The sequence below is a fragment of the Anolis sagrei genome, chromosome 11 (assembly GCF_037176765.1).
Source record: "Anolis sagrei isolate rAnoSag1 chromosome 11, rAnoSag1.mat, whole genome shotgun sequence".
NCBI classification, from domain to species: Eukaryota; Metazoa; Chordata; class Lepidosauria; order Squamata; family Dactyloidae; genus Anolis; species Anolis sagrei.
The window spans coordinates 15035532-15051687 of NC_090031.1; the positions used below are offsets into that span (position 1 = coordinate 15035532).

Sequence of the window (16156 nt, forward strand, 5' to 3'; positions counted from 1 at the left end):
AGAGGAAGGGAAGTGAAGAGGGAGGGGAAGGAAGAAAGAAAAGAGGTAAATACGGGAAGGGAAAGAAAGAGAGAAGGAGAGGGAAGGAAAGAGGGAAGGGAAGAGGGAGGAGAAGGAAGAAAGAAAAGAGGGAAATGCAGGAAGGGAAAGAAAAAGAAGGAAAGGGAAGAGGGAAGGGAAGAAGGAAAGAAAAGAGAGAAATGCGGGAAGGGAAAGAAAAAGAGAGGAAGGGAAGGGGAGAGAAGAAAAAAGGAAGTGAAGAGGGAAGACGGGAGAGAAGAGGGAGGAGAAGGAAGAAAAAAAGGAAATGTGAGAAGGGAAAGCAAGAAAGAAAGGGAAGGGAAGAGGAAGGGAAAGAAAGAGGGAAGACGAAAGGGGAGAGAAGAAGGGAAGAGGGAGGGGAAGGAAGGAAGAAAAAAGGGAAATGTGGGAAGGGAAAGAAAGAGAAAGGAAGGGGAGGGAAGAGGAAAGGAAGGAAGAGGGAAGATAGAAGGGGAGAGAAAAGGGAAGGGAGGGGGGAGAGGAAGGAAGAAAGAAAAGAGGGAAATGCGGGAAGGGAAAGAAAGAGAAGGGAAGAGGAAGGAAGAAGAAGGGAAGAGGGAAGATGGAAGGGGAGAGAAGAGGGAAGGGAAGAGGGAGGAGAAGGAAGAATTCAGAAAAGAGGGAAATGCGGGAAGGGAAAGAAAGAGAGAATGGAAGAGGAAGGAAGAAGAAGGGAAGTGAAGAGGGAAGATGGAAGGGGAGAGAAGAGGGAAGGGAAGAGGGAGGGGAAGGAAGGATTCAGAAAAGAGGAAAATGTGGGAAGGGAAAGGAAGAGAGAGAAAAGAAGAAAAGGGAAGAGGGAAAGGATCTGCTCTGGGTTTTATCCTGAACATTAAAGTTTCCCAACACTCTTTCCTTTCTGTGCCCAGCAACCTGGGCAAAGATCCCTTTAAAGTTTGAACCAAAACCCGGAGTGGTTCAGACCAAAACTACTCAGCCTCAGAATAACAGAGCCTTTGTGCAAACCACCTCCTTCTGTGATGCCGAGTTATGGGTTATAGCGTTACAATATTTTCATATTTTCAGGGGAGAAGTTGAACTGTTGTTCGTCACTGCAGTTCCCATAATCCTCCGCTCTAAGTGTGCATCCGGCCCTCTGTGATGCAGAGTAATGGGTTATAGAGTACAATTTTAATGTGGATAAGGCGTTATTCAGCATTGGGATAAAGGGGCATGTATTCAGTCCCCCCCATGACACAGAGTGATGGGTTCCAGAGTGGAAGGGAGTACCCTTTTCCTCTCATTCCCGACCCAGGTCTTTGTGAACTTTGCCAAGAAGCAGAGCGACAACCTGGAGCAGCAGGAGGCCACCCTCCGGGCGGAGTGTCCCTTGATGGAGTCCCCGCTCCTGCAGCGGCTGCTGGCCCTCCTCCGGCCCCGGGCCCCGCCCACTGAGCTCCGGCCCCTGGTGGCCCCCCAGGAAGGAGGGGGAGGGGAGGAGGGGCCCCGGGGGCCAGACTCCCAGGAGGAGGAAGACGAGGAGGACGAAGACGACGACGATGACGAGGGGCTCATCAGCTTCGAGGAGGAGCGGGTGAGCAGCTGGGGATGCTGGGGGTCGCAGTGGGGGGCTCTGGGAGGGAACTACAAGTCCTTGGGCTCCAAAGTAGGAGCCATTATGCCTGGCTTCCTCTCCTTATGTCTCCTCTTCCTCTCTGTCCTGCCTCTTCTCTTCCCATCTTCTTTTTCCTTCTCCTCTTTCCCCTTCTTCATTTTCCCATATTCTTCCTCCTCCTCTTGGTTCTTCTCTTTCTCTTCCCCCTCTTCTGCTTCCTCCTTAACTTCCCTGCCTACTCTTCTTCTTTTCTCTTCTCCTCCTCTTGATCCTCTTCCTCCTCTCTTCCCTGCTCCTTCTCTTCTTTTTCTTCCTTCTCTGCCCCCTTGTGTCTTATTCCCTTCATCCCTTTGTCTTCCTCCTCCTTCTCTTCCTTCTCCTTTTCTCTCTCTTCTATCGCTTCCTCCCTTGCCGGCCCCCTTCTCTTCTTCTCCCCCATCTCTTCTTCCCCCTTTTCTTCTCATTTTCGTCCTCCTTTCCTCTTGTCTTCTTCCTCTTCTCCGTCCCTGCTTTCTTTCCTCTTCCTCCCTTTCCTCTTCCTTCTCCTCCTCTTCCCTCTCTTCCATCGCTTCCTCCTCGTACTGATTCCTTATCTTCTTCTTCCCCTTCTCTTCTTCTCCCCATCTCTTTTTCCCCCTTTTCTTCTCGTCGTTGTTCTCCTCCTTCCCTTTGTCTTCTTCCTCTTCTCCATCCCTGCTTTCTTTCCTCTCTTCCTCCTTTTTCCTCTCTCTCATGCCTCTTATCTTCTTCCTCCTTCTCCTCTTCCTTCTCCTCCTCTTCCCTCTCTTCATTGCTTCCTCCCTCTACTGCCTCCTTAACATCTTCTTCCTCTTTTCTGTCCCTGCTTTCTTCCATCTCTTTTCTCTTCCTTCTTTTCCTCTCTATCCTACCTCTTCTCCTCTTCCTCCTTCATCCTCTTCTCTGTCCTTGCTTTCTTTCTTCTCTTTCTTCCTTTTTTTCTCTCTGTCCTGCCTCTTCTCCTCTTCCTCCATCCTCTTCTCTGTCCTTGCTTCTTCTCTTTTTTCCTTCTTTTTCTCTCTAACCTGCCTCTTCTCCTCTTCCTCCATCCTCTTCTCTGTCCTTGCTTCTTCTCTTTTTTCCTTCTTTTTCTCTCTAACCTGCCTCTTCTCCTCTTCCTCCTCCTCTTCTCCTCTTTCTTCCATCATTTCCTCCCTCACCTGCCTCCTCCTACTCCTCTTTTCTGTCCCTGCTTTCTTTCCTTTCTTCCCTCTTCCCCCTTCTCTTCTTCTTCCTCTCCTTTCTCTCCCAAAACACAGGCCCAGCTCTCCTTCAACACGGACACTTTCTGCTGAGGGGCCCTTCCCTCGAACCCAGAACCATTGGACCCCAAAACCTCACTCCAGCAGCCCTTTGGGGTCCCCATTACGGGGCCCTTTCGCCCTGAAGGAGGAGAACGGGGAGGGGGCTATGACTTTTTGGGGCGGTCAGTCCAGCGAGCCCTTCAAAAGGGGGGGCGTGACCCCAGAAGTAGGCCAGGAGGCCAGCGCTCCCTGCAGGGTAGGCCTTGATGTCCTGGGAAACCCCAAAAAAGGGGGTCCCTTCCACCAAGAAGCATGACCGTGGCGGGCAGGAAGCACCGCACACCAGCAGCAGCTTGTTTTCTCCTTGTTTATATTTGGAGTCTCTAAGACAATGGGGTCTCTCTGTCGCCTGATTCGTGGATGATGGGATATCCCGTTTCGTGGATGCAATGTCTCCCTATTTCGTGGACGATGGGACCTCTCCTCTTTCATGGCTGATGGGATGCCTCTTATTTCGTGGATAACGAGCTGTCCCTTATTTCATCGGCATTGGAATGTCGCTTATTTTCTGGATGATGGGATGTCTCTTTTTTCGTGGATTATGGGATATTTCATATTTTTTGGATGATGGGCTGTCGCCTTTTCCATGGATGAGATGTTGCCTGTTTTGTGGATAACAGGGTGTCTCCTGTTCTTTGGATGATATGTTTCATACTTTGTGGATGATGGGATGTCGCCTATTTCGTGGATGATGGGGTGTCTCACGTTCCATGGATGATATGTTTGATACTTTGTGGATGATGGGATGTCACCTATTTTGTGAATCATGGGATGTCTCCTGTTACGTGGATGATACGTTTCATACTTTGTGGATGATGGGATGTCGCCTATTTCGTGGATGATGGGGTATCTCATGTTCCGTGGATGATATGTTTCATACTTTGTGGATGATGGGATGTCACCTATTTCGTGGATGATGGGATGTCTCATGTTCCATAGGTGATATGTTTCACATTTTGTGGATGATGGAATGTCACCTATTTCGTGGATGATGGGGTGTCTCATGTTCCATGGATGAAATGTTTCATACTTTGTGGATGATGGGATGTTGCCTATTTCATGGATGATAGGATGTCACCTGCTCCTTGGATGATGGGGTGTCTTCTGTTGCGTGGATGGTACGTTTCATACTTTGTGGATGATGGGATGTCACCTATTTCATGGATAGAATGTTGCCTATTTCATGGACGATGGACTGTCTCATATTGTGTGGATGATGGGATGTCTATTTATTTTCCTGGATGACGGGATGTCAAATATTCTGTCTTATGTTTTGTGGATGGTACTTCATATTTTTGTCAATGATGGGATATGTCTTATTTTGTGGATGATGGGGTGTCTCATGATTTGTGGATGATGGGATGATGTAGTGGGGGCCCAGGCCCAAATGCAAATGAAGGGAGTTTTAACCTCGATTATTATCTTATTGTTATTATTATTATTATTAATACTAGAACTCCCAGTATCCCTGATCCAGCAATTTAGTAGATCTAATTCAATTTAATTTAGATGCGGCTTCCCATCTTCCTTCCAAAAAAACCCTGTACCCACTTTGTGCCAAAAGGGGGCTGCTTCCCGCAGAATCACACTCCCATCATCCCTGGATAATAGTGAAGAATGATGGGAATTGAAGTCTTGAAATATCTGGAATGCTGCATAGTTCCTACCTTTGTTTTGGAAATGTTTCTCTCCCTTACTTTCTTTTCTTTCTTTTTGGAGACTACAAATCCCATCATGGCACAGGATTATGGGAACTGTAGTCCAAAAGGGAGATGAATAAGATGGCCAGTTGCTTTCCTTGGGGTCTTTTTATGATTATGGTGATGATGATTCAACGAGATGATGTGCTTTTCTGATTATTTTTAATTTATAAGTTTATTATTATTGTTGTTATTGTTATTATTATTATTATTTCCATTTGCAATATTGTGGGTTGATTTCATTTTATTCTTTCCGGTTGCATCCCATATCGGAGACAGCCTGTATATCGCTTGCAAAAAAAAAGAAGAAAGAGAAAATAACTGTGAATATAATAATAATTATTGTTTTAATAAAAAAATGTCATAACCATTTTAGGTGACTGCATCCATTTTTTGCATAGTATTTTTTTTCAGGATTGGATTGATTGATTTATTTTAATTTTTTTTGGTTGTGTCAGGAGCGACTTGAGAAACTGCAAGTCGCTTCTGGTGTGAGAGAATTGACCATCTGCAAGGATGTTGCCCAGAGGACATTGCCATCCTCTGGGAGATTTTTCTCATGTCCCCACATGAGAAGCTGGAGCTGACAGATGGGAGCTCACCCCATTTCCCAGATCTGAACTGCCAACCTTTCAGTCAGCAGTCCTGACAATGGGTTAACATTGCGCCACCAGGGACTGCCTGGTAAAAATGTGTAATTCAGGGTAAATATGCGTAGTAATGTATATTTTTTAAAAATCTTACATACATACCCATATATTTATATTAAAAACAATAATGAATAATAGGGGAAATAGGAACTTTTTATAATACATTTATATTTAAATATTTAAATAGAACCACCGCCTCCTCCTGAGAAAAATGTATAATATCACAAAGGACTACCACCTCACCCGCCTCATAGGAAACCTGCTACAAAACAGGAGCTTCTTTGTTGAGTTCTAGTGCCAGAGAAGCAGATGGCGGAAACAGAAGAACGGCCTGCCTCAGGGGAGCGTGCTTGCTCCATCCATGTTCAACATCTACACAAATGACCAGCCACTGCCAGAAGGGACAGAGAGTTTCATCTATGCTGATGATCGTGCCATTACTGCTCAAGCAGGGAGCTTTGAGATGGTAGAACAGAAGCTCTCCGAAGCTCTATGTGCTCTTACTGCCTATTACAGGGAAAACCAGCTGATCCCTAATCCATCTAAAACACAGACATGCGCCTTTCACCTTAAGAACAGACAAGCATCCCGAGCTCTGAGGATTACCTGGGAAGGAATCCCACTGGAGCATTGCAGCGCACCCAAATACCTGGGAGTCACTTTGGACCGTGCTCTGACTTACAAGAAGCACTGCCTGAACATCAAACAAAAAGTGGGCGCTAGAAACAACATCATACGAAAGCTGACTGGCACAACCTGGGGATCACAACCAGACACAGTGAAGACATCTGCCCTTGCGCTATGCTACTCTGCTGCTGAGTATGCATGCCCAGTGTGGAACACATCTCATCACACTAAAACAGTGGATGTGGCTCTTAATGAGACATGCCGCATTATCACGGGGTGTCTGCGCCCCACACCACTGGAGAAATTACACTGCTTAGCCGGTATTGCACCACCTGACATCCGCCGGGAAGTAGCAGCCAATAGTGAAAGGACCAAGGCAGAGACATCTCCAGCTCATCCCCTGTTTGGGTATCAGCCAGCACGTCAACGACTTAAATCAAGACATAGTTTTCTTAGATCTACAGAGACACTCGCTGGAACACCCCAGCAAGCGAGAGTCCAAAAGTGGCAGGCCCAAACCCAGCACCTCAATTCATGGGTGATACCAGATGAGAGACTCCCCCCTGGGCACTCAGAAGACTGGGCGACTTGGAAGGCGCTGAACAGATTGCGCTCTGGCACCACGAGATGCAGAGCCAATCTTAAGAAATGGGGCTACAGGGTGGAATCCTCGGCATGTGAGTGCGGAGAAGAACAAACCACTGACCACCTGCTGCAATGCACCCTGAGCCCTGCCACATGCACCATGGAGGACCTTCTTGCGGCAACCCCAGAGGCACTCCAAGTGGCCAGATACTGGTCAAAGGACATTTAACCAAATACCAAATTTACAAAATCTGTGTGGTTTTTTTTCCCCGTTTTTTCTTCTTTTTCTTTTTAATCTCTGTGTTTGTTTTGCTCTGTTAGAATTGTAATACAATGGTTGCTGATGACACGATAAATAAAATATTTAAATAATAGAGAGTAATACAGAAAATTGTATAATATATATTAAAAGCAATAGGGAAAATATGGGGAATTATAATTTCTATTAAAAATAATAGTAAAAGTAGGGCAATATTTATAACTACATTGCGTACCCAGTGTTGCCTGGGTTATTTGAAAAAGTCATTTTTTTATTATACAGAATGCATATGGTTGTGGGTGAACTACAACTCCCATCATGCCAGGTTAACCCCAAGAAACTCCGTCAGGACTTATTAAAGTTTGCTATGTTGGGCAAGTTTGTTCTAGATGCATCTTGGGTGGGGTTCAGTGTGCTCACTGGCTGCAGGGTAAACTACAACTCCCACTATGGTGAGTCAGTCCCCTCAAACCCCTCCAGTAGGTAGAGTTCTGGGGGTGGTTCTGTGTGCCGAGTTTGGTCCAGGTCCATCATCAGTGGAGGTCACAGTTTCCCTGCTTGTGGGTGAACTACAACTCCCAGAAAGGAAGATCAGTCCCCTCAAACCCCTCCAGTAATCAAATTTTGGCATTTTGGGTGTGTGTATTAAATTTAGTCCAGATCCATCTGTGTTTGGGTTCACAGTGCACTCTGGATGTAGGTGAACTACAACTCTCACAAATATAGGTGAATTTTCCCCAAAGACCTCCAGTATTTTTTGCTGGTCATGGGAGTTCTGTGTGCCAAGTTTGGTCCAATTCCATCTTTGGTGGCGTTCAGCATGCAATTCTTAGATTGCAGGTGAACTATACATCCCAGGACCTACAACTCCTATAAATCATGGTGAATTCTCCCCAAACCTCTCTACTATCTTCAATTCCTCTGTTTGCTATGTGCCATGGAAAAAAGAATAGGAAAAGGATTAAGGGAGAGGCAGTGGGCGGGCTCATGCAAATTCCACAGCAATGAGGAGAGTCAGAAGCACTGGGATGTCTGTGGTGGAGGAAACACATGAAATCTAGGATGAAATGGTCCCCGTATGAAAGTCTACACTAGGATGATGAGCAGTGTGGTATCTGTGGCAGGGCTTTTGGACATGTTCATTTGAGACACACACGGTGCAGAACGGAGGGTTTGTTGTTGTTGTCTCGCAAGTTTTGGGGGCAAGTGGCTTCCCAGAAAGTGTTGTTATTATACAGGGCGCTGCATTCCTCTCCGCCGCCGAAAGGTCTGTTGACTCCTATAATCCAGAAAATATTCTATTACGGTTATTTTTATTCTGCTGGAGGGGTGGATCTCGCAAAGGAATGTGCATGTATCTATATTATGTACCTATGTGGATATATATATACACACACACACATACATACACACACACACACACACATTCCTTTGCCTTGCCCTCTTTTGGTTTATATATATTTACTAGTTTGGGTCCCCGGCATTGCCTGGGTTATTGGGAAAAGTCCATTTTTGATTGTACAAAATGCATAAGGTTGTAGGTGAACTACAACTCCCATCATGCCATGTTAACCCCCTGAAGCTCCCTCAGTACTTGAAGTTTGTTCTGTTGGGCAAGTTTGCTCTGGCTGCCTTATAGGAGGGGTCTCTGGCTGTGCGATAAACTACAACTCCCACTATGGCGAGTTGGTCCCCACACACACACATATACACTGGCCGTCCCCTGCCACGCGTTGCCGTGGCCCAGTCTGTGTATATGTGTTTTGTGTGTGTATATATTTGTGTATATGTGTATATATGTGTGTTTACATGTGTATGTACATGGGTGTATATGTGTGTATATATTTGTGTATTTGTGTGTTTAGATGTGTATATGTATATTGTGTATATGTGTGTGCTTGTGTATATGCATATAAATGTGTATGTATATATTTGTGTATATGTGTATATATGTGTGTTTACATGTGTATGTACATGGGTGTATATGTGTGTATATATTTGTGTATTTGTGTGTTTAGATGTGTATATGTATATTGTGTATATGTGTGTGCTTGTGTATATGCATATAAATGTGTATGTATATATTTGTGTATATGTGTATATATGTGTGTTTACATGTGTATATATATATTTGGGTGCTGGGGGTGGTGACAGCCGACAGGGAGCTCTGGCGTGGGCTGGTCCATGAGGTCACGAAGAGTCGGAGACAACTGAATGAATGAACGACAACAACAAATATATTTGTGTGTGCATATATGGGTGAATGAATATGTGAATGTACAAGTGCATGTGTATATGTATATATGTGTGTATATGTGTGTGTGTATAGGTATATTTGTGTGAATGTATATATTTGTGTGTGCATGTTTATATGCATATATGTGTGTATGTAAGTGTGAATGTATGTGTGCATGTGTATATGTATATATGTGTGTATATTTGTGTGTGAATGTATATATTTGTGTGTGCATGTTTATATGCATATATATGTAAATGTGAATGTTTGTGTGCATGTGTATATGTATATATGTGTGTGAATGTGTATATTTCTGTGTGCATGTTTATATGCATATATATATGTAAGTGTGAATGTATCTGTGCATGTGTATATGTATATTTGTGTGTATATGTGTATATTTGTGTGTGTGTGTGTATATTTGTGTGTGCATGTTTATATGCATATAGGTGTGAATGTATGTGTGCTATATGTGTATATTTGTGTGTACTTGTGTATATGTGTGTGTGTGTATGTGTGCATGTATAAATTTATATGGTGTATTTTTTTATTCCACAGGGGTTTTTTTGTGTGTTTTTAGGGGCGATTAACACTTGTTGGATTATTAGATGTATTATGTCAAAATTTGGTGTCACTTCATCCAGTGGTTTCTGAGTTGTTTCTCCCACAAATGAACATTTATATATATAGATGATGTGATATAAAAGTGTATAATATGGACAGATAGATTCATTAAAAGTAATATTACAGAAGAAGGGAATAGATGGGTGATATAGCAACCTTATGCGGTAAATATTGGTGTGTGTGTGTGTGTGTATATATATATATATATACATACACACATATTATATACATACATATATATGTATGTGTGTAACATACATGAATGGCAGGAATATAAATGCATTAATATACACACACACACACACAAGTCCTAGTTAGTAATGGAAGTCCCCTTTGGTTGAGTCGCACTCTCTCAGCCTCGGAGGCTTGCAATCATGACAATTGAGGCCCTTTCCCTAAAGGCAGAAAGGTGTGTTCCTCTATGGACAGTATATTAATTTGGAAGAGAAATAATGCATGGCTCGGCGGAGCAAAATCAATACTTTCGTTTTGGCATTTCAGCAGAAAACCAAGCAGGCTAATAGCTACTTTCCAGCGGATCCGGGCTGTTGCCACCGGCTGCATTGCAAGGGTTCAATCGGAGGAAAATGGCACATTCTATGCAATTCGCACTCGAAGCCAGGCACGGGTTTCCCAAATCCAGTGGCTGTTTGTTTCTATGGATCCTAATAAATATCCCAGATGGTTCTGGCCTCAATGGGCTCTGAAGGATTTCTCTCCTTCCTTCTGGTGCGATAGGAAAGAATATTATTATTTTATCTTGGTTCATGACCTTAGGAAATGGTGCAATTGAAAAACCAATAGCAGTGTCAGTTGTTTGGGAATTAACAAGGTCCATTCCTTTCTCTGCCAGCTGCACAAAATATTATTATCATTATTACTATTACTATTATTATTATTATCTTGCAATTAAAAAAAACCTCACAGCAGTGATTCCCAGTCAAGAATCTCTCGGAGTTTGTAGTTTCCAAAGGCCTACAGCCTTCCCTGCCGAACTACAGATCCCAGGAACCCAATAACATTGAGCCACAAAGTGGGGACAAACAGCATCCATTCTCATTGGAACTACAACTCCCTCAACCGGGGCACGTTAAAAATTTCTCACCATAACTACAAGTCCCAGCAGAGGTCATGGTCAAACAAGGAGGGGGTTGGGCTACATGGCCTTCGGGGGTCCCTTCCAACGCTGTAGAATGAATGCAGTTGGGCCCCAGAAATTATGCATTTTAAAAACCAACAGCAGTGTCAGTTGTTTGGGATTCGTAGTTTGACGAGGTCCGTTGAGCTACTCTCTGCCAGTCGAGAGTGCTTCCCACAAATTATTATTATTATTATTATTATTATTATCATTATCATCTTGCAATTAAAAAAAACCAACAGCAGTGTCAGTTGTTTGGGATTCGTAGTTTGACGAGGTCCGTTGAGCTACTCTCTGCCAGTCGGAAGTGCTTCCCACAAATTATTATTATTATTATTATTATTATTATTATTATCATTATAATCTTGCAATTAAAAAAAACCAACAGCACGTGTGGACCATAATTAAAAACCAACAGCAGACAAGTTTGCAAGAAGAAGCAGGCTATGCAGATAACGAAAATAATTGAGGGAGAAAGAATATGCACGACTGACAAAGAGATTATGGAAGAATTTAAAAAATATTACAGTAAATTATATACCAGTGATGGAATAAAGAAAGAGGAAGTTACGGAGTATATAAGCCAATTGAAACTACAAAAGATCTCAGAAGAGATACGGGAAAAGTTGAATAAAGAGATCACGGAAGAAGAGATAGATAAAGCAGTGAATAAAATGGATGCAGATAAGGCCCCAGGCCCTGATGGATTTACAGCAGGATTTTACAAATCAATGAAGGATACTGTAAGACCAATATTGAAAAGGGTCCTAAATGAGGCATTACTGTATCAAAGAATCCCAGAATCCTGGAACCATGCTGAAATAGTAATGATACATAAAGAAGGCTCAACACCAGAGAATATTAAAAACTATAGACCTATATCCCTTCTGAATGTAGATTATAAAATATTTATGAATATCCTGGCGACAAGATTGAAAGAATTCCTGACAGATTGGATAGGGGAGGACCAAACAGGGTTCCTCCCAGGAAGATACATGAAGGATAACATACGAACAGTCCTTGATTTGATAGAATATTTTGAAGTTAACCATCAGAAGGAAGCTGCCATTTTATCAATTGACGCAGAGAAGGCATTTGATAATTTAAACTGGGACTTTTTCAAGATTTTGATTCAGGAATTAGATATGGGGGCAAAATTTATAAATGCAATCAATGCCATTTATGAAGTACAAAGAGCAAAAATTCGGATAAACGGTCAGCAATCGGAAGAATTTATAATTACGAAAGGAACAAGACAAGGATGTCCGTTATCCCCTTTGATTTTCATTATGGCTTTGGAACCGTTGATGAGAAAAATAAGAGAAGATACAAATATTAAAGGGGTAAGAGTTGGGAAATATGAATACAAGATTAAAGCCTTCGCAGATGACTTGCTGGGAATTGTAGAAGACCCAGTGAATAATCTTGAGAATTGGATTAAGAAGATGCATGAATATGGAAAAGTGGCAGGCTTCAAAGTGAATAAAGAGAAAACTAAAATCTTAACTAAAAATGTAAAGAAGGAAAACCAGGAGAAGATAGCAGCGGCTACGGGAATGGAGATCGTTAAGAAATTAAGGTACTTGGGTATCTGGATAACCGCAAAAAATGGACAATTATTGAAGAATAACTATGAATTGGTTTGGAGTAAGATACAGAAGGATCTCAAGAATTGGAAATCATTGAAACTATCGTTATTAGGAAAAATAGCATTAATCAAAATGAATGTATTACCAAAACTACTGTTTTTATTTCAAAATATACCCGTAATCAGAAATCAAACAATTTTTAATAATTGGAATAAAGAACTATTGAAATTTGTGTGGAATGGAAAAAGACATAGAATTAAATATCTAAATTTAATTGATAAAAAAACAAGAGGTGGACTTGGATACCCAGATCTAAAAGCATACCATGACGCTTGTGCTCTCTTATGGATTAGAGACTGGATGCTGTTGGAAAATGAAAAAGGTCTGAATTTAGAAGGACACGATCTACGAGTAGGATGGCATGCCTACACGTGGTATGATAGAGAGAAAAAAGAAAAAAAATTTGGAAATCATTTTGTAAGAGCATCTCTATTAAGAATATGGATGAAATATAAAAATTATTTTTATAATAAAACGCCACTGTGGGTGTCCCCAATGGAGGCGTACCAAAGAAGATTGCTGGGATGGAGAACGTGGCTAACATATAAAGACATTTTGATAGAGAGGACATCTGAGATTAAGACCTATCAGTATTTAAAAGAAAAAAAATATCCATTTGACATGGTTGCATTACTTACAAATGAAAGAATATATAAAGCAGGATAATAAGATAGGTTTCAACTGGGAAGAATCAATTTGGGATAAGATTTTGAAATTAAAGAAAAAAATAATTACAGTTATTTATAATACATTACTAAACTGGCTAACGGAATGTGAACAAGTTAAACCATGTATGATAAAATGGGCGGAAAATATAAGAAGACCTATACAATTTAAAGAGTGGGAACAGATGTGGAACAAAAAGTTGAAATATGTATATGCAACAGATTTGAAAGAAAATTGGATAAAAATGTTCCACAGATGGTATACCACTCCAAAGAAACTATCTTTAATAAATAAAAATACTTCTGATAAATGTTGGAAAGGATGCCAGCAGACAGGTACCTTTTACCATATGTGGTGGACATGTAAAGAAATAGGGAAATACTGGTCTATGATACATGAAGAACTACAAAAGATTTTGCAAATAGTTTTTAAGAAGAAACCGGAATATTATCTATTGGGCTTTACAGACTTGGATTTACAATTACAGGAAAATGAAGACAGACTTTTTACTTATATAACGACGGCAGCCAGAATTACATTAGCAAAAATTTGGAAACAGGATAATGTACCTACCAAGGAAGATTGGTTAGGGAAAATTAGAGAAATAAGAGAGATGGATGAATTAACTTTTTTTTTGAAAAAAAATACCGGAAATCCGATAAAGAGAACAGACTGGACCCTTTATGATAATTACGAGAAAGAGGAGAGTAAATAAGAGGACTATCTTTTTAAGATAAGGGAAAAAAAAATTTTGAGACACAACACCTGATGAGGAGATGGAAGTCAAACCTTTTTAGTTTTAAAAGTTTTTTCTTTTTGTGTTTTTTTTTGTATGTTTTTATTTTTTCTTTTTCCTCCACCCTTTTTGTGGAGTATTTTTTTTTCTTATTCTTATTTTTTTTCTCTTTTTTCTTTCTCTTATTATTTTTATTACTATACTTTCCTACTGTTCTATCTTCTTTTAAATGTTCACCCTCTTTCGTTGTATTCACTATATAATCTAATAAAAATTATTATAAAAAAAAAAAACCAACAGCAGTGTCAGTTGTTTGGGATTCGTAGTTTGACGAGGTCCATTGAGCTACTCTCTGCCAGTCGAGAGTGCTTCCCACAAAATATTATTATTATCATTATCATCTTGCAATTTTAAAAAACCAACAGCAGTGTCAGTTGTTTGGGATTCGTAGTTTGACAAGGTCCATTCTCTTCTCTGCCAGCTGGGAATGCTTCCCACAAAATATTATTATTTTCATTACCATTATTATTTTGCAATTTAAAAAACAACAGCAGTGATTCCCAGTCAAGAATAATTCGGGGTTTGTAGTTTCCCAAGGCCCACAGCCTTCACTGCCAAACTTCAGATCCCAGGAACCCAATAGCATTGAGCCACAAAGCATGTGTTCTCATTGGAACTACAACACCCAGCAACCCTCAACAGGGGGACGTTAAAAGTTTATCAACAAACTACAAGTCCCGGCGGAGGTCACAGTCAAATGGGGAGGGGGTTGGACTACATGGTGTTTGTAGACTGAATGCAGCTGGACCCCAGTTGGTGTTTATGAAAGACCTTGGAGAGCGGTGTTGCACGGGGCCCTTATTTAGATGGTGCAGAGGCTCCAGGGGCCCCTCAACCTGCCCATTTCCTGGATTCCGACCCTGGGGGCCTCCCAGCAAAACCAGTCCCAATACTCCTCCTAGATGACTCCTTGCAAGAGGAGTCTTTGTGCTGCAGACAGAGAGTGAGGGAGGAGCAGAGAGGACAGCTGTCCATATCCATCTATCCATCCATCCATCCATCCATCCATTGCAGCTCTTCTGGCAGAAGGAGCAGGAGCAGCAACAGCTGGCTTTGGCCTGAGAGCCCCTTGGTGTGGTCTTGGGGCCAATTCGGGGCCCTTTTGCACCCATTGAAGGCAGGCAGAGGGTTGGGTGCATCTTTGAGACGTCGAGAGCATCTTGAGCCTGTCGAGCGCGTCACCTGCGTCCATTGAGTGCGTTTGGAGGCAACTCTTTGCAGCTCGAGTCCGCGGAGTGTATTTTCAAGTCCCTTTGAGTGCCGTTCGGGGCAGGTTTTGAGTCCATTGCGGATATTCCGAACCCACTGAATGCGTTTTGAGCCCATTCGGCGGGGTTTCAGAGTCCAATTTGGTGACGTTTCACATCCGTCATGAGTCTTTCAAACCCATTGTGTGCATTTTGAGCCCATTCAGCAGTGTTTCGGAGTCCACTTTTGTGCCATTTCGCGTCAGTCGGGTGTATTCCAAACCCACTGAGTGTGGAGCACCTTGTGTGTATTGAGAGCCCATTTGGAATCCTTTGGATCTCTTTGGAGCACCTGACGTGCATTTGGAGTCTATTCTCAACCCTTTGGGTGCCTTTAGAGCCCCTTAGTATAATTGGTGTCCTTTGGAGCCCCTTGAATGTGTTTGGAGTCTATTTGGAAACCTTTGGGTGCTTTTGCAGCAACTTGAGTTTATTCGGAGTCTATTCCGAACCTTTTGAGTGCCTTTAAAGCCCCTTGAGTCTATTGAGAATCCATTGGGTGTCTTTGGATCCCCTTGAGTGTATTTGGAGTCTATTTGGAACCCTTTGGGTGCCTTTGGAGCCAATTGTGTGCATTGAAAGTCCATTGGGTTCCTCTGGATCTCCTTGCGTGTATTTGGAGTCTATTCTGAATCCTTTGGGTACCTTTGGAGCCCCTTGAGTGCATTTGGTGAACTTTGGGCACTTTTGCCACTCCTTGAGTGTATTCAGAGTCTATTAGAAGTCCATTGGGTGTCTTTGGATCTCCTTGAGTGTATTCTGAGTCTATTCTGAACCCTTTGGGTGCCTTTGGACCCTCTTGAGTGCATTGAAAGTCCATTGGGTGCTTCTGGATCTCCTTGAGTGTATTTGGAGTCTATTCTGAGACCTTTAGGTGCCTTTGGACCCTCTTGACTGTATTTGGTGTCCTTTGGGAGCTTTTGGAGTTTGTTGAGTGTATTTGGAGTCTATTTGGAACACTTTGGGTGCTTTTGGAGCCCCTTGAGTGTATTTGGAGTATATTCCAAACCTTTTGGGTGCCTCTGGATCCCCTTGAGTCTATTGAGAGTCCATTGGGTGC

General features: G+C 42.2%; 1 protein-coding gene across 1 annotated transcript in view; it reads left to right on the plus strand.

Moving 5' to 3' along the window:
- The window catches only part of ABCA2 (ATP binding cassette subfamily A member 2), a 55532-nt gene extending 50543 nt beyond the window's left edge, over positions 1–4989 (plus strand). Inside the window, exons 47-48 of the mRNA XM_067471897.1 lie at positions 1298–1576; positions 2875–4989. Coding sequence (XP_067327998.1) covers positions 1298–1576; positions 2875–2910 — 315 coding nt within the window. The 3' untranslated portion in view covers positions 2911–4989. The remainder of the gene's footprint in view (positions 1–1297; positions 1577–2874) is intronic.
- Positions 4990–16156: the final 11167 nt, after the last annotated feature.